This window comes from Strongylocentrotus purpuratus, unplaced genomic scaffold (genome assembly GCF_000002235.5).
Source record: "Strongylocentrotus purpuratus isolate Spur 01 unplaced genomic scaffold, Spur_5.0 spur5_scaffold_19, whole genome shotgun sequence".
Classification (NCBI taxonomy): domain Eukaryota; kingdom Metazoa; phylum Echinodermata; class Echinoidea; order Camarodonta; family Strongylocentrotidae; genus Strongylocentrotus; species Strongylocentrotus purpuratus.
Window position 1 is genome coordinate 4,477,033 of NW_022145604.1, and position 19,853 is coordinate 4,496,885.

Here is a 19,853-nt window from a genome sequence, read left to right on the forward strand (position 1 = left end):
TGAAATTACAGTCAAGTATAGCACCCCTACTCATTCTCCGCATATTAAACACCCTTACAGACAATGGTGGCGCCCCTGAATCTTCACTTACCTCTGTCAATGAATATTAATGATTGTTATCCATTCATGTAGACCTAGGACCTGCGCGTTTTTAAAGACAGAATGAGGAAGGGATTGTCAAAATTATTTTAGTTTTCCCCAGCCCTTTGCTTTTCGTTGAATATCACATATTGAAGACATTTTGCAATTGAACATTATCGTCACTAAAAAGAAAAGAAACAAAGGCCTTTAATGTGTTTATTGAAACAATGAACTGGTAGTTGTATTTACATGGTATAATGTTTATTCTCATTCCATTCCTTGCATCTGTTAGACAATATCAACTCTTATGTAGTAATGGTTTTAATTTGCAGTATTCCATAGAGTTCAATCACATCTGATTCAATCCATCTATTAACATCAAATCAAATACAAAGTCAAAACTGTTCAGTATAGGAGACTTTTTGGATACCTATACCATAACAATGATGACTGAAGCCGACCATACCCCCCATGTCTCGCCTGAATGACTCGCCTGCACTCTTCCATGTTGTTTACGATCTGATTTTGTCTTGATCAATCTTGGATGAATGTTTCTCGATTAAGGGCAAACTGCTTTTGTCTCGCGCACCCAATTCCTTGGCAAGCCCCCGCCAACACGCGCCCACCAGCCCCCGGGGCTCTCGCGAAAGACGGAGCGCGCTGAAGGCTCATGGATCATCGAGAGACGAACAACGGGGAACGTCTGGCTTAAAGATACAGTTGAGTTCTGATCAAGCGATTACATAGTTACAAACTGTCTAGAGGCAATAGAGAAAGGTTGATTACTCATACCATTAAGAAACATTCCGTATGCTCCGACGTCTTTGAATCATGAAAATGATACGAAATGGACTTATTATTCTTGATAAGCACATGTACTTCACATTATTATGGGACTACACCCACATGTGACATCAGTGTTTGCTCTAAACACATCAGCTGCTTCTCGTTATATGTTTAATACTTAATGCGTTTAAAGAGCAATCCTTTTCAGGAAATGTGTCTACTGTGGTATTCTTTCAGACTGACACCAAAAACCAAAAACCAAGAATGAGAAAGCTCACAAAAAGTTTTGTATTTATTTGTCATTTATCATTTTCATATCTTTAATATACTTTTTTTCCATGTTTACCATAACCGGATCTTTCCTTTGAGGTACATGTAGCTTCTGTAAACGGATGGGATGACTGAGCCACACGAACAAAGCCCATTGAAACGTCATCTAATGGCTCCTGAAAATTAATTCTAGTCCTTCCATCATCAACAATGCCAAGAGCATGAGCATGTATCTTGAGAGCAATTTACATGATTTATCAGCAACTATTATAGCAGGTGGGGATCATGAGAGAGAGAGAGAGAGGGGGGGGGGGTGTAGGATAGGGAAAGGTAGGGGAAAGGTAAAATCCAACGTCATCTTTCCTCCGTCTCCTTTGTGTTTGGTGCCTAGCGAGACTTTGAATGGTATCACCAAGATTCTTGCTTATTAGTCATGACAGTATTTGGTCTTCTTTTGAAATAATCCTTCAATCGATTTTTAGAATGTAGTTGCGATTGTGTTGGCAGTATGTTTAGATCTACTGTAGATAAATACTACAGATCTGGAAGTCAGTACTGTGTGACCTTCCTTGGAGAGGGGTAGGTTAGGATAGCAGATTGACGATCTTGCTCGGCCACTTGAGTATCTGAGTATTACTGTGTTAATAATTACTTGTATCTTGATTCTAGCGAAACGTTCCTTCGTACATCAAGTAGTTGAGTTGATGTGACGGATGGTTAGTATATTACAGGCACAGACAGATTTGACACTTTACCAATTCCTGCTGCCTTGGGCAGAGCCTAGCTCACTCAGTTTTTCTTGGCTTTGTTCGGTGCAGCTGAAGTACATAGCCTATGCAGTATGCCGTTAGCATAGTCTCATAGGGCAGACTGTCACATTGTTACGCTCAACGACTGGCAAGGGTTTTTTCCATGCAAACTTAGAATAATGATTGTGGTGGTGGTGGTGCGCGCGTGTGTCTTAGGTGTGTGTGTGTGTGTGTGTGTGGGGGGGGGGGTTCCCCGAAGCTTAATTTCTTATCCATTTTCAGCCTCTCACTTTCGATTTCTCGCTGTTTACCTTTCGCTGAGTCCCAAACGGGAGATGGCAAAGGGGTTCCCCCGAGGTCGTCGGGCGAATGATAATGATATTTTACCACTTTTGGCGCGCTGTGGCCCTCCTGTAAATAATCTTAGTCATGAGCCTGAGGGTGCACGAGTCAAGTTCTGAAGCAAACATCACGACGGTAATGGATAACCTATAAGTGCCTACGGGCTCAATATATAGTCACGTGATTACAACGATACTTTCACTCTCCTTCTCTCTCTCTCTCTCTCTCTCTCTGTGTCTCTTTCTCTCCTCTTTTTGTCTCTCTTTCTATCTCGCTTGTTCATGGTTTGTAGAGTACATATATTTTTTTATATAATTCGATTTCTAACAATATTATTTTTGTTGGTGGGGGTATACTGTATCTTTCACCTTTTGTATCCTCTATCTCACCTTTCCTGATTGTTTCTCTTTATTTCCATCTCGATATCTATCTTTTTTCTCCCTCTCTTTTTGCCCCCCTTCCTTCTCTCCATCCCTTTTCCTTTCTATCTCTATCCGTTCCCGCCCCTCCCACTTTCCCTCGCCCTTCCTCCATCTTTCCCTCCGAAATTCAATGTAACAAATGTTGCCACCTCGCCAAGATGAAGAAATCGGTGAGGCTGCCCTGACTGAAACGCAGGGATCTCCCTCTCTCTGTTTGCATTTAGTCATCATGATAGTAGCCATTCAAGATTTGTTCATAGAATGTTTAGAGAGCTGCCAGACTTGAAGACAGAATGGTTTGCATTGAAGATGATACACATGTCACGGAGATGTACTCGAGGAGAATGTCTGCTTGCTCGCTTTAGTCATAGTAAAATATAAAAAATATCATTCATTTATCAATAATTTCACACTTCAAATTCAATTTCTACTTTCTCGAAGAAAATATACCCGATCACTTAAATTCAAGTTCCATTTCTAATGTATCGAAGAAGAAAAAACTGCTAAATTACGTTAGTCATAGTGAAATGGTTAACGTAAAAATCAATAATAAGTTTTTATTTAGTTTTTTGGTAAAATTATATTTTGAATTTAAATTTTCGATGCACAGTACACGTGCACTGAGAGGCAAAAACGGGGAGAAAGAGGAGAAAATATACGGAGACACAAAAAAGGGACAGGGAGAAAGAATAGGAAAGATGCCCCTAACTGCCCCCCCCCCCCTATGCCAGCGCCCCCTCAGCATCTGCACACTCGCTACGCCACTGTCTGTGGGTATGTGCATCTATGTGTGCGTAACGTAATGTCTCACGGGAGATGAATCACGGAACATATTAATCACAGTATTGTGTGTATTGATCCCTTGGATCAAAATTACATGTAAGATAAAGAAAATGTAGAGGGGCCCTTTTAAATCCCGACAGACAGTTGGATAAATAGTCGGAGACTCGGATATATTTCACCAACCACTGTGTCTGTGTTCGTAATACCAGGGATTATGTAGAGGTGTCGTGGTCTAGTGGATTACGTCACTGGACTGTGGATCGTACGGTACGCGAATCGATTCCTTTGGCAAGATATCAATCTACGTTTCCCACTCTCAACCGAGGTGCTAAATGGGTACCTTGTGGTAGGATGCGAATGTGAATGCGGTTGGATTGGGCAAAATACTCCCCAGGGAATGGAGAGTGTGCACCATCATGAGCGAATTAGGAGGCGAGTTGACTCAGTCGGTAAAGCGTCTGCCTGTCGAACCTAAGATCATGGGTTCCAATCCCTGTGACTGAAGCCTGCGTTGTGCGTTAACGTGCCACTCCCCTTTTTCATAGACAAAGGTCAGGTTACAATCGAATAGAAAACACTTCGAGAGTCACCACCTTTGAACGTTGAGAACCCGTTGCACTTTTCGAATAAGAGTAAGGGGGAAACCCCGGTGTGGTGGTCCACATGCATATCCCCAGTCAGTTATATCGAGAGGAGAGACCCGAGGGCTACATTGATTAATTTCGCATTTCCTGTGGCAGGCATACATGTACATGTACAAAAGTATACAGAATAGATGACACCATCTCTCTTATACCTCCATGGTGGCACCAAGCACGTAATACAGATCTGTAATAATAATTGAATCCTATGGCCGGGGTAATAGTGATTATAATGTTAAGTGCTTAGAAACTTAGTATTAAGAGCTATACAATTTTAATTATTATTATCGTTGTTGTTGATGTTATTATGTTATTAATACTATTATTACAATTATAATTATTATTATTACAATCATAATTATTATTATTGTTATTATCAATATCATCACCATCATTATCATGCCCATAAATATGCCTTTTGCACGCGAGGTTCTAGACATTTTACAAAATGCATGACGAGAACTCGATTTTAAAAACTAGGGACGTACTCAGTGGTTTCATAACGCTTTATATTGTATTGAACCAAACGGATCCAAGAATTCTGTCTTTTGTGTCTTCCCAGAAATAGAAATGGTTTCATTTTCATTATTTTCTTGTGGATGAAAGGATTTGTATTTCTTTACAATTTCCGAAACAAGTGCAGTAACCATAAGTACCAAGGACCACATACTTTTCATGGAATTTCAAAGTCATGACGAATGTTTTCAAATTATGAAAAGACGAAATTCGACACTAATTGAAACCATACTGATTGTCAGTCGGTAGGACTCTTCGGAATACAAAGCAAACAAGAATAAGGAAATAGTCTGGAATAACATTGACTCACACGCGTCCTAATCCGTTGTTTTTTAAGCAAACTACCATCATAAATTACAGTCTAGAATCACCCAACCCGGCACCCTGATGGGTGTGTGGGACTGTGGGCTGGTAGGTGAGCTGTCACCCCACTCGTTTAGATCGGTGTAAGGAAATTGGACAGACATTGGCAGAGTGAGCGTTTATTGCCCCAATTTCCTCTCCAGTCGCCCGACGTTGTGGATGGGTTGATTTCGGTGATTTCTGACTCTTTTTTAGGAACGTCGATCTGGGTCTCATCTTAGACTCGTTAGCATCCGACAAACCTGACTATCTCATTAGCCTTTCCTAGACCCAGTTCGCATTTCACAAATAACCCAAAATATCCACAGATCATTTTAATCATGAAGTCCCTTTTATGCGTTTGTAGAATAATCACTGCCAAAGTGGTGGAGGCGCTTCATGAAAACCCTTTGTCTGCCTTCTTGAAAAGAATATTTCCATTTGTGTATCATAGAATTTTTACCGTCGGTGCATAAATGAATAATGATCACATTATTTTCATGAACACGTATCCATCATTAGTGTCGATGGGTTTGTATAATTTTTTGTAGACTCTGCCCATGCGCAGATAGTATCTCCGAAATGTCTTATTACCAGTGAACTAACTTACTCATTAAATACGTCCTGTTTTGTGGGTATGTATTCTACCCAAACGAAGCTACATGTATATTCCATTATAATATTGCATGCTCTCTCATCGATACAAATATCCTTACAAAACTACTATTTTGGGGGATCAATAGTTGTTAAACGTCTTACTTGATTGTAAAATGAAAGTAATTAGCAACGTTAATGAAGAGATTCTCTAAATAGGCAAATTGATAAGGCTACAATACGGCTGTTTGTGATGACACAACGCCATATAGGAAAGTGGTTAGAAAAAAATGTGTGTGTAGAAAACGTGCCCTGGCATTCTCTGTGTATAACCATAGTAGGTCCATGATAACAGTTCATTGACGACCTCAGTATATTCTATCGTCTCGCGTTGTGGTTCATCAGCCTCATAATCTACCGTAACCATGAAATGTGTAATGGGTTATTAAATGATACAGTTTATAAATTTAAAGACCACCTTAGTATACCCGGAATAACAATTTGTTTTGTCTTTTTGCGGGTTTGCAGAACCACACTATTACTATTGTGTCTGTATAGAGTCAAAGAAACAGCTGTTCGTATTTGTATGTGCCTTCTTAGAAAATTAGTGTAAATTATTTTGTTCGGCTCTTTAGAGCGAGAAGGGTATAAATTCTGTTTTGAGTATGAGTCAACGCCCTTTTAGCTCTAAACAGAAGTTTGAATCTGTGTCCTTTGACCGGACGCTCCTCCCTATTAAAATGAATAACGTCCCCAATCGATTACACCAACACTCGCCTTCTGACCCTCCCCCTATACATGATGACCAAGTACATGCATAGTCTCCATTTCACTTGTAAACACTCCATGAAACCTTGAGCTTATAGTTCAAGATCGTTAATTTTTTACTTTGTCAGTAGCAGATCGTACAGGGCCTACGAAGCTATTGTAAAGTCTCAGAGTTATAACCATTCATTCTGTTTATATTAGCGTTACGGCTAACAATACAAGGGTCTATGCTTTCTATCCAGTGACCGAACGCGTACATGTAGCTCATGGTCATTATGTCACAATGCCATTACCTCTATCCACTATGAGGTCACCTGCCTTCCCATTCTCCCCTTTTAATCCCTTTCAAAAGGGGACAATCGCCATACTTCACTAATTGAGGAAATTCGGGCTAATATACTCCGGAAGGGCAACTAGTTCCTGTCATGGACCCGCTATGGGTTATATCTGTACCTTCATGAAGCTAAATTCGGGTCTGGAGCTGAGGTGTACATGTATTTCACCTCCATCATATGTTAAGGTATATTGACATATATCGGATGTTACCAACTGATCAATAATCACGTGTTAAAACTGTATCATTCTAACGTTTAATGACGTTTGAACAACTTTTTAAATGCATAATTCAAAACTACACACACTGTGGCGCGGCGGAGGGCCTGATCGCTTGAGAAAGGATTGTCTAATTCACTAGATAAAATAATAAGCAACTACAACTTTTGTATTTCTATAAACTTGTTTTCTTTTGGAATGCATCTTATAAAACTTATTAATTAGTGTAATGTTTTTTTTGTGTCTCGGGAGAAATTGACTTTAGCATAGGTCTATGCTTCAAGTAATTGTTAACCATATATACATTTGTCTTGTTTGAATAAAATATAAACAAACTAAAAAATATTTCTTTATTGCAACCAAAACTTGAAGTTGGATTTCAAATACAAACATATATTTAACAATGTCAGAAATAATGTACACAACGTCAAGGAAACTGCACAATCTGATTCATAAATATAAATTATGAATAACAATGTGCTACAATCTAATAATAACTCATAAATGTAATATAAGCTCATGAGTACAATATTTCATAATAATAGAATGTTCAATTTTTGTTCATCGTAAATTAGACCCCCATCATTTGGCAAGGTGATGTGTTTCACAACGTTTCTAGAACACATAACCGCTTCAGGTTTATCGAGGAAGTGACTATATTGATGAAGTGGTATCTGCTTCAACGTGGAGAAAAACATAACACGACTCGGGAATCATTGTTCTAATTTTAACTCTCGCTTTCATCACCTTCGCGTTTGGATTATGGGAAAAGGATGAGTAGTTTTAAAAACTTGTGATTCATATTCCATAATTATACAAAAAAGGTGCGATGAGTGGTTTTCTAATACCGTGGAAAGTTGTTTCATACGTATCACAGTTAAATTGTTCGTTACAGTATATTCTCAATGCTGCAACTACCGTATATTATAGGGCAGGATTAATTAACCTTGATTTCGGTGCTGTTCAAATACCTTCTCAGTAAAGTCATTCATATCATGCACTGCATGCATTTATTAACGTGTGTCGACCAGGAAACTGTAGAAAGAAACTGCTGAAAGCAGCTCTGATACAAATAATGTATACACCTATGACAATTATTATATCAATATGTTAAGCATTGATTTAGAATTTAAACGTCATCTATCTTGAATGTAAAAGTGAACTTAAAATAAATGCCGACGGATTGTACAAGAATCCGTATAATCATCCTGATATTTTGAAAACTCCAGAACGTTGAACCCGAAGATAATAGATCGAATATACCTGCGCTTCATTTCACAGATTTAGAAAAAGGTAATTAGTTTTTGCTCGATCTTTGTAATACCTGGATGATGTATAATGTGAAACTACATTCCCTTGGAGCATCCACTTTGTCTGTACGTTATCAGACACAAGAGCAAACACATTCAGTGGTATCGCTTCGAGGGGGGGGGGGTTACGAGCCCCAAATCGAATGACCCCACTCCTACCCCCCCCCCCCCCCCCCAAAAAAAAAAAAAAAAAAAAAAAAAAAAAAAATGAAAGAAATGACAGGAAGGACCACTTCAAACACCCTCAAACTGATTGATGACGTTGTTAATTCGTATTTCATAAACATCGTAAAAAGATGCCCCATGATGTCACTTGCCCCTCCCCCTTATGACCGGACTCATGATACACTACAGAACTCAGTATCATTATTAATGTGGTACAGTTATTTAGTTTCATGTTTGAAGTGCGGTTTTAATTTCCCAACATTTGATACAAGGAAGCACATTATATATTGACCTGGGAATTATCTTGATGATCTGATGATGTATGGTCTGATATTTAAAAGGGAGGAGGCACAAGACGTCACTAACATTACTAATGTGACCACACTTTCATTTTATGAATTTAAATTGTAACTTCGGGTTTGAAGAAGGGAGGGGGGGGGGGTTGGTTTGTAATACCTTACATTTGCTAGATGATGATTGGCAGAATCATAAATTATTATTTACTTTTATCGCCCCCTTAAAATTAATCGTAATCTCACCTGCCTTACCGAAGTGGAGAACCAGGATGTGAAAAACGACCAAGTTAAAGAGAAGTTCGAGTTTCGGTAAAGGCGAAAAAGTTAATGTGAGCTTTGTCATGTCTTGTATTCTAGGCGTTGGAAGATTATTATTAAGCAAAGCCTTATGAAAAAAAAGTTACTCATGAATTGCCATCAGACTCGTCTACCAAAATGTAGATAATGTGTGAATTGTGAAAATCCATGATGGTTGTATCAGACAAATTATCAAGTTTAGTGAAGAAAATTCAATTCAATTCAATTAAGTTTATTCATTTCCATAAAAATCACATAACAAGAACACATACATTTGCAAAAGGTACTGTAAACAACATGCAAAATCTTTCACTAGAATATACATAATAAGTACATTAAAATATTTAACAATAATGGAAAATGGAAAGTTATAAAAACCCAAATAAATAAGTTTGTCGAGATATCTCCCCAAAAATAATTTTTAAAAATGTGATGAACATAATAAAGATTTGAAATTACATAAACTTATTTTGCCTCATTGATATTTTGATAAGAACAGATATGAATTCTCGATCTTTAATCATTTATATATTTCGTCTACAAAATAATACAGACGTCATTTAACAGTAGTTCCGAACATAAACTTGTTTCCATTAACCTTACCTTCCCTGTCTTAAGACGGGGTTTTCAACATGTTTTTTTTTTCTCTTCAAAAGTTAAATTATTACCTTTAATGTGATACGACACCTAAGGTAATGTGGTATACTTATCTGCTGTTATATATGACTAGTGACGGTCAAGTGACAATGTACCATCAGAATTTCCGTTATGGACACCTCGTTTAGGGGATACATTTCAGTATCTGTGAGATCAAAATTGAAAGCTATACCCGCAGTTTTATTATAGTTTTACAGACTTTTGTTTTCATGCTATCTTCAACACCAAAATGTAACTATACTTCCTGTTTATACCATGCATGCATGCCATTTTGAAAGATAATATCTTGAAAGTGATAAGGAAAACGCCCATGCATTCGTGCTAATGGTTTCACAAGAAGATACTTTGTAATTAAATTATATTACATTAGTCCGAATTCTTTCCCTTTTTATATATTTGTTGTATTCTTCGATCATCTATGTCTATGTACACACAGCCGTCGAGGAAGAGAATGAAAGGCAAGGACTGTCTCCGGTTTAGCGTTGAGGGTGTGTTTTTTCTCATCTCACGCGGAAACAGTCCAGCCAGTGGACTGATATGATATGCATTAATGTTCATTTAATAAAAGATTAAGGCTTAAGATTAAAGGTTTGAGGTTTGTAGAAGCCCCTCTATTTAAAATCATAGATCCACGGCTTTAATACACACAAGGTGGAGAGATAGAGGTATCACACCAAATAAGGATCTTCATAAGGAAATGAATATCATACTTTGCCTTCTGTCTTATCTAATCGTTCCAAGGGATTGATTTAGAAAATCTGCCAGGCTATAGATTAATCACCATCATTATAAACTGATTTACTGGTGTTGACTTATGATTATGTCCAACTCGTAAAAGCCGTTAAAGGCATTGATTACGATTTTTAGTAATGATGACGGGTATGCTGAATAATGGACAATGGATGATTGCCAAGGTCCAATAAATTTACACGTATAGTCCTAGACGTCCTTTATGGTGTAAATGATGTTAAGTCTGGATAATTATTGGTGGTAGAAAAAAGAATTGTCAGTTCAACCGTCGCCATATTCGTTATGTGTATTTTTTCGCGATATTGCAGGTGCGATGGTTCCATACACATTTTATCATGTTATAATGTCAAGGAGGAGAAAGTCATAATAACTTTCAATGATTTGCCAATAATGTCAAATGCCATGATGTCTAGTCAATATTAGCTTGGAGCACCTTGTTTATATGTCATGTTTGCTGTATAACCTTTTCGTTCGCTTTTCTCAATCTTCGTTTCCCTTTTCATCCTTCATCACATTATACTTGTAAATGTCAGGTGTCTTACTTGCGCCTCGATCAATACTTCAGCTTTCACTCGAACCGAAACTGTTCCGTCATAACAGGGGCGTCGCTTTAGGGAAGGACGGGGGGGGGCACCATAGTTTCAATCCCATTTTAAGTCCGGTCGGCAGAGTTGTGTAATTATATGTCAAATCTTGTCGACGAACTTCATATTTCGAGTCTCTGTATTGTCGCATGCCGACGATGTGATGTATCTTCTTAAATGTCCCTTTTCTTTCTCATGTCCCTTTTATTTTTCTTATTTATTTCTAATGTCAGCAAATTTTGTCTACCCCCTCTCCCCTCCTCTCCTCCCCCCCCCCCCCCACCAATTCAAAATGTAAACCCAACCCATTTTTAAAAATTTGTATCTCATAATGACAATGTTTAGTTTGATATGTTTAACCCTTGATGAATTAGCTCTATGAATAGCAGAATACAGTTTGATTTTGATTTAGCTAGTGGCCCATTTTGGGGAAGGGTGCGGGGCACATTCGATCCATGTCCCTCTTAAAATCCAAAGTTTCACATACCCTATAAGGCCTATAAATACTGAGTACACAATGGAAAAATGCCCCGCCCCCTACAGTAATTCCAATTTAGTTGTCCCCTTTCAACTTTTGATTACGTTTTGAAAAGCCCCTTTCAAAATAAACCTAATTAAAACAAAATCGGAGGTGTGCCCCCCCCTCCCCCGGAACAGAAATCTTGATCCGCCCCTGATTGATTTGATAGGTTAATCTAATCGGTTTCCTTTTTGTTTCCACGTATATGTCTGTATATGTACTTTTTATTCAGTTTCCTCACTACACATCGGTTCATGTACAGTGGTACTGGTGGAACTCGGACTGCATTAACCATTTCCCTCTTTTTTGTTTGGCTTAAGAATATTCATAATTATTCTTAACATTTGCAATCATTTTACCCCTTCTCATTACAGACTGGCATTGGTTATTCGCCTGGCAACACCCTGGTATCTTTCTTCTGGTCCGGATAGAAAGGACTGCGTTTAACCGCGGTAAATATCGACTTGTTTTGTGAGAAGTTGCCTTCGCAGACGACGCGAAGAGGATATATTCCCGCCAAATTACAAGGAGAGATAAAATCATTGAAGATGCCGTCAGTCAGGTTACCACATAGGACAACCCGTCTCGGGAGTGTAGTCGTTTTCTTTCTTACATTCGTCCTAGCAGTTTTCACAGTACATGCAAGTAAGTGTGAATGTTTTAACTTTTCATTTCCTTGATAGTATACCTGTACATATTGTATAAGATGTTTGGCATAAAGCCGGAAATTCGTATATTCTATCTCCAACGGCCGTTTCATTATTTTTTCTTCACTTGTCTATTTTTCGTCAACCGCCGTAGGACTATGTGTATTCCTATTTATTTTATATAAATTATATTTGTATGCATTTATGCTTCAATGATACTTGCTCCGCGGTCGATTTTCTGATGCCTTTTCGGATGTCTAATCGGATTCAACACTACACACCTAACCCCATCCTTAAAGCTAGATCTAACATAAAATCCAACAACTCCTCCTAACCCTTTTTCATCCGCAAAATAAAGCTCGTCGGTAAAATGCAAGTGTCGCTTTAGCACTAACATCTAGTATCCCCCATTTATTTCCTTTATCAGTTTACACGGCGTCATTTGCAATTTGCTTCTTGCAAATAAAATGAAGTTTGTTGGTAAATGGTAATGTTATCACTTCAACTCAAACGCACTCAGAAATTAAGCATATAACGAGGTGCACTTTCATTTTAGCACATTACAGTATTTTGTGTTTCTCTTCAAACTTCCCGATATTATAAAACAGATTATTGTACACATTGTAATTCAACCTCATACTCAATTCAATTACCTGTGAGAGCGCCGGGGACAACCCCGCTATGAAGAGTGTTCATGTTACCTTAGCGTGAATGTCTGAATGGGCGCTCGCTCTCTCTCTACAGTGTGAGTCAAAAAAAGTTTACACCTAGAAAACTGCTAATTTGTGTTAAAGTCATCTATGAACAGTATATTATTATACATCATATGAAAGAGTGTTTTATCCCAAATCTTTTGGTATCATTTTTGTGTGGTATGTGTTCACGCTTGGATGAACTGGAGGCATTGTTTGCGAGAGTGCAAATATCGACTTGCGCCAAAGTAGCTTATGTGATGTTTGAATAAAACAATTGGGATTTGGGTATTAATTCGGTCTTTGCAGATCCAAATAACATCCCTAACAAAATTAATCATGCCACACATATCAAGTATCGAATATCAAATATCAACGAACATTTCTGCGCGTGTGTGTGTGTGACTTTGCTTCTGCAAAAAGCATATGCAATGCATTTCATTTGATACATTCAATTCATTCTCTCACTCCGCTAATCCCAACATAATACATACTGTAGGCATCCCTCTGGCGCAAGTCGATTTTTGCACTCTCGCAAACATTGCCTCTTGTTCATCCAAACGTGAACACATACCACACAAAAATAATGCCAAATGATTTGGGATAAAATATTCTTTCATAAGATATATCATGATTTACTGTTCATAGATGATTTTAAAAATAATTAACAATTTTCTAGGTGTAAACTTTTTTTGACTCACACTGTATAGCTGTTCTGAAGATGGACAGCTTATGCAACTTGTTTGTTGCAAATATATGAAGTTTGATGGTAATGTTATCACTTTACCTCAAACGCACTTAGAAATTAAGCATATAACGAGGTGCACTTTCATTTTAGCACATTACAGTATTCTTGGTTTCTGTTCAAACTTCCCGATATTATATTTGTAAGCACTATAAAAAAAATTAGTGTACACATTGTAATTCGACCTCATACGTAATTCAATTAGACGCATAAACCTGTTGAGAGCGTTCTTCTCGCAGACCGGAGACAGCCCCGCTATGAAGAGTGTTCTTGTTACTTTGGCGTGAATCTCTCTCTCTCTGATGGACAGCTTATGAGTGTCGATGAAGTCAGGAAATACATGGTTTCCTTCTTACAGAGTTCCATGATTGACAGAATGAGAAGATGGTCCCCTTGACATTATTCGAGGATGATAAATAATTATGAGTGAACATTTTGAGGTCGAGTGTTGCCGCAGTGATTAAACGTGCTGAGTGGTTAGAACTGCATTGGCCTACAACGCTCTAGTGATGTTTATTAAAAACTAGAGTCTTCAAGCTCATGTTTTAATAACATTGCCGTCACACTTTGCGGAGAAGTGGCTGAATTAATTCTTAATCATTGATTGTTTAGATGTGCAAAATACTATAACAAACATTGAAAACTTACTGGAAATCACATTATATTATCTGAAAATTAAAAACTTAAACAGATTTCAGCCGCGTCCTTATGGATCACTATTTCAATTAATGTTCTTTTCTTCTCTCTTTGTTTTTTGAGTGGGGGGGGGGGCTTTGTTTTGGTATTCTTTTGTATTTGTTTTGTTTTCTATGGGTTTGGGGGTTGTTATTACATAATTATATTTTATGTTGTCTTTCAAAGCCGTTTCTGAAATAGCCTATCAGTATCATGCTTGAACCGTCAGTGCAGTCAGAAAATTTCGTTTCTTTCTATTTAGTCCATCATTCCCATGATCCCAATTTTATTATTATTATTATTATTATTATTATTATTATTTATTAGGCCAATCATAAAAGCACAATACAAATACATTTTGACAGATCATGCAATACATATGTGCAATTTTATTGGCACAAAGCAACTACAAGAGGGATACAAAGAGAAAAGAAGAGAGAGGGAAAATATGAAAGTCGTGCCCATCCTATCCTTTCAATGAAATGGTGGGGGGGGTGGGGGAACGAGCTAGGAGAGGTTTGCTTTCGTCCTAACCTTCCAAAGAGGAAAACAGTCGAATTAATAGGTGAATTCTACGAGAAAAAAGCAAGGAAGAGTCATGTAAAGAGATAGAGAGAACGGGCTAAACATCTTGCCCGTCTCATCCTTCCAAATTAAACTTGAATTTAGAGGTAATATGGTAAATCAGAGCTCGTATTACCCCCAGCAGTAATCTTAAATCGGATTAGGCGTCAGTATTACTTCCACACTCGAGGGCAGAGAGACGAAGAAAGCATGAAATATTAACTCTGCTACCGAGATTGGATGACCGTATGTACACCGCACTCCAATCACTGTTTCTTTTTTTGCTTTGCCATTTTTCTACGATGAAGTATCTGGGAAGTAACTGCAAAGCGATGAAATCGAAATTCGATACAGATTCGAATATTATTAGTGACGAAAAACAAATTTACTTAATGCTGATATTAATCTATAACAGCTGTATAATACATAATGTTTGTACATACATGTATAAATGATATAAATTATAACGGTGTTCTACTTTTGCAGAGATATTGGAGTTTTGGTACACATAACTTATTTTCAGCCATTATCTTTAGTGTTTGTGTCTCAACGAAATTCAAGCCTAAAAGTTACTGTAAAGTAGTCAGGACCTAAATAGTCTTGAACAAATTGTGATGATATAAGAGCGCCATTATATTTTGTCTAATTACATTAGGAAATGTCTAATCTAAATCGACACAATATTAGAACATGTACTTATCACGTTTGTTGCAGAGGATTTGTAAATACATCAACATTTATTTTCTTTTCATAGAAGAAGACACAAGTATATATAATTATGTTACTATTTTCTACGTAGATCGCTAAAAATCACTAAATTGGCACCCTCTCGAGTTTAGATGTTGTCGTTTTGCCGTGGTGAGGATCTATAGAGATAATGTTGATTTTTCATGGAGCAACATCAATATCCGGAAATGCCAGTGCTTCTGAACAAGGTCATAGGGGTCAAGTTACTGCCGGAAGTTCACGATCTAGTTTCAAGGATCGTCGACTAAAGATTACGGTTCAAACTGTGCTGGATATGACGCCGATTTATAGTTAAGACCAGGCGATCGATCTCATCCTGTCCTACATTTTACTTTTACCGTTGCATGGTGTGTATAGTCTGGTGTACGTGTGCGAGGGGTGCTACCCCGCCAAAAGACCCATGCAAACGCCCCCATATCTAGTATGGGTCTCTGTAATGTATGAGTTACCCTATTGGTTGTGTTGAGCCATGTAGCCTTTCACAATTCTTTATAGAAACAGCATTTAATCATGCCATTTATCCTATGACAATGAGCCTTAACGGTTGGCATTGATTACTTAAACCATGAAAACAACCTCAGATGAATTCATCGAAATATCAGAACATGACTTATTAAGTACCAATAAAGCCTAGCGGGTAAACAACTAGACGAGTACGGGATGTTGTGAACAGGAAGTGCTCTTCTTGGTCAAACATTGTTAGCGCATCAAATTGTTATAATATAGCTGCATCATGCTATGCAACACTTTTTGCCAGGTATAAATATTCAGCAAATTGATTTTGTTTTTGTGTTACCTTATGAGGAATCGCTTTCCTTTTAACGAAATGAAACGAATACTTTCTTTGAAATCAATGTGCTCATATATTTTCACTCAAGTGACAATAAAAAATCGTATCAAATTCGAAATCAATACCATTTTCAGAGAAAGGTATAACCGTATAATTATTATGTTATTCAACATTAATACACTTCCTCGTTACGTGACCATGCAAGTCATTTCCTTGTTGAAATAAAGGAAGGTTTTAATATCATTGTTGAAGATCAGTGGTTATCATGATAATCATGGATTTCATAACGAAAACAAGCATGCACATTCCGTATCAGGAAGGACATAATATTTTATAGACATATTTGTTCACAATATTTGATTTCGGTTTATGTCATTAATCGGCAAGTTCAAGGAATTTGGGCTATTTTCGGAAATAACAAATGCGATAACAAAATGATGATGAGATGGTGTATCGCTTGATTTGAATTCAAGGTTTATATATGACATATGTCATCATTGTCATGAAGGATGAATAGAAAATGAAAGGAGAATACAATCATGGGCAATGAAATATATCGCAGTTATAAATAACCACCATAATTGTCATTATGGTAATTATTCAGACAATGAGGATATACAGATAGAGAGATAAAGAGAGAGGCAGAGGAGGGAGGGGGCAGAAGAAGACAGTGGGGTTAAGAAAGAGAGAGAGAGAGAGAATTAAAGATCAGCTTGAGTTCTGGTAATGATAGAAAATAAATTCTCCCAGAATCCAACAAAACTTGCACTGAATGTTCAAGATTACCTGTGCCGAACGAACGATAAAGAAATCGACGTAAGTAGGCCCGACACCAAATACATGCAGGTCACTATGTGCAAATGAGAGTTATGGTTTTATATTGAAGATAATTGTCAGTAGATTTGTGTGAGGTTGTTCACTGGTTCAAACAATCAATCTACTGCAGGATAAACAATCCAGAATGAATTAAAGCCATGTTCTCTCGACATGCGATACCCATATTAGGGCCTCATGATTAGCTTTAAGAAGCGAAAGTAGAAATTTGCTATTTATTCTCATTTAATCGTTGACTGGTGAAAAGTGCAACCCCTGACCTAATGAGAAATTAACGGCCAGATAAAATATCTTCCTTTATAGGTCGAAAGCATGGCAATTAGCTGATCATTAGCTATAATTATAGTGACACAGGAAAATGCTTCGTTTAGAAAGACAGACCTGATTGAATAATTGTATAATTAGGTCAAATCGGATTTGAAGTTGACCTCGCCAGTGCACGTACATGTACGTGCCTATTATAATTCATATAAAATTTATACTAATGAAATATATGTTTGATATGAGTGAAATATTTAATATAAATTATTAACAATGATCATATTTAAACATGAATTCATCGACGTGTCGCATTGGTATTTAGTTGCGATGGGTATACCCATTCTACCAATTAATGAAAGATTGTTCCCTTTCATTTCTCCACCACCCCTCTCTCAGAGTCTTCCTCCGTAATCTGCCCCCCCTCCCCCTTCCCCTGTCTCTCTCTCTCTCTCTCTCTCTCTCCCTCTCTCTCTCTCGCTCTCCCTCTCTCTCGCTCTCCCTCTCTCTCTCTCTCTCTCCCTCGCTCTCTCTTCTTAAACGCTCTCTTTATTCAGTCGTCTGTTCACTCATATACTTTCCATGAGTTGCCCCTTTTCCGCTTCATGTATTTAAAGCCTCTTATGAAAATTGCTTTTCTATTTTTAATAATATATAAACATCATTTCTTTTGTTTCCCTTTCAAACAATTTCAGCCATGAGTCAACCTAGAATTTGCATTATGCCTTGGTGAATTTTGACAGAAATTGTCCTTCCATTTAATGATTCACCATACTCATTAACACGTTAAGCATCTGCCATGCCTATCTAGAAACTATCATCAGTTTCAGATGTGGAAACATTTAGCGGTTACAGACCAAACTCGACAGATGCAAATTTGAACTGTCTGTAATCAAAGTTATTCTTATCATGCTTATAGTTAGTTTGCTGGGGCATGAATTAAGTTGATATAGGCTACAGTTCTGAAGATCATTAATCAGTCTTCGATTAAAAGAAATCAAACTACCAGACCTGCTTACTGTATCACCATATCCCAACTTGAGAAAGATTAGCCTATTTTTACAGCGATGGTTTGGGTTGATGTTTAGTAGAACGTACATGTACTATTTGGGGGGTTGGTGGACTGGTAGGAAATTCGGAATTAGAAAAAGGTTGATCATCTAGCATATAAGTATTGGTGTGTACTGCAAGGTTCTGGAATCATCAAAATGATAAGAAATTTGCCAGTTTTGGTAAAGTTACAAGCACTGTACACAGAAAGATGTATATGGGACTACGCGACACGTGCGTGACACTTGCGCGATATCTATCAGGTCCAAATAGATATAATAATGTACCAAATATATCAATTAGTAGGCGGTTTCCCGGCAAAATTTGTATCATCATGTACTAGTCAAAACATATTCTTTCAAGAGCTTCCATTTCATTTTTGAAAGGGGGACGTTTCCAAAACTGGTCTTTACCTTTAAACAAACTGTACAAACAAGGAATAAGATAATCCTACTCTCTACTACAAATCAAGAAAAATAAGGAAAGAAAAGACAATTTATACACGAACCGTGCTGTGAATGGTCTCGTGGTGTAAAATGAACGATATATTATTATCATCATGATCACGTCATTCTTTGTGATCGTTCACAAATTTTCAACTGCAGTCCCACCTATAAACTCCTGCGTTTGATATCACATGCACAATCTGAACTGATCCCCTCGTGACCACCGTTAATACATGTAACGCACCAAACAGACAGTCAAAGGGAACGATAATCTATCGTCTAAACCATTATACACAGCTTGCAAAGCACTTAAATGCATTGATGACCATGAACTCGTACGAATCGACCACACGGTTTATGCTTGGACTACAGGCGAAAGGGATAATCATTGCCCGTCTACTTATACCGTTCAAATGACGGATGCTTCCAATAAAACTACAGCAATACACACAGTCAATGGTAGATTTTGTATGAATATATTATAGTAGGAAGATGTACATTGACACTGTGAGTTATATGCGAAATGAAGTGTACATAATGTTTTTCGTTTTGATAAGATTAATAATATACTTTACAGAGCCACAAACTCGATGATTATACATGTACTAATAATTTGTTGCCTCAGTATTCTTTTCAGGCATGTTTCTTTCATTTTCCAATTAATAAAATGATTTAAAAGGGTGGGGAAGGGGACGTGAAACCATTAATTGATTACAATGTGTATTATATATCAATAGTATAGGAATATCGACAGGTATTTAACAACAAAAAATTATCATCGCTCATAAGCACTCAAGATCGGATTTAAAAAAAATTGTTTATAGTTAGTATTGGGGAAGATCATATTGCTGAGAAATTGTGCATGCAGTGTCAACAAAAAATATTTAAAAAAACATCGATATAAGTAAATGGGACTACGCGAACATAAGGCAACAAAATCTGGTCCAAATATTTGAAACACGAGGATATTTGAAGAGCAA

At 37.4% G+C, this 19,853-nt stretch overlaps 1 protein-coding gene across 1 annotated transcript in view; it reads left to right on the forward strand.

The window, feature by feature from the left end:
• Positions 1-19,853, forward strand: part of LOC767502 (integrin beta-1-A) — a 59,719-nt gene that overhangs the window by 3,769 nt on the left and 36,097 nt on the right. Inside the window, exon 2 of the mRNA XM_030990084.1 lies at positions 11,800-12,070. Coding sequence (XP_030845944.1) covers positions 11,974-12,070 — 97 coding nt within the window. The 5' untranslated portion in view covers positions 11,800-11,973. The remainder of the gene's footprint in view (positions 1-11,799; positions 12,071-19,853) is intronic.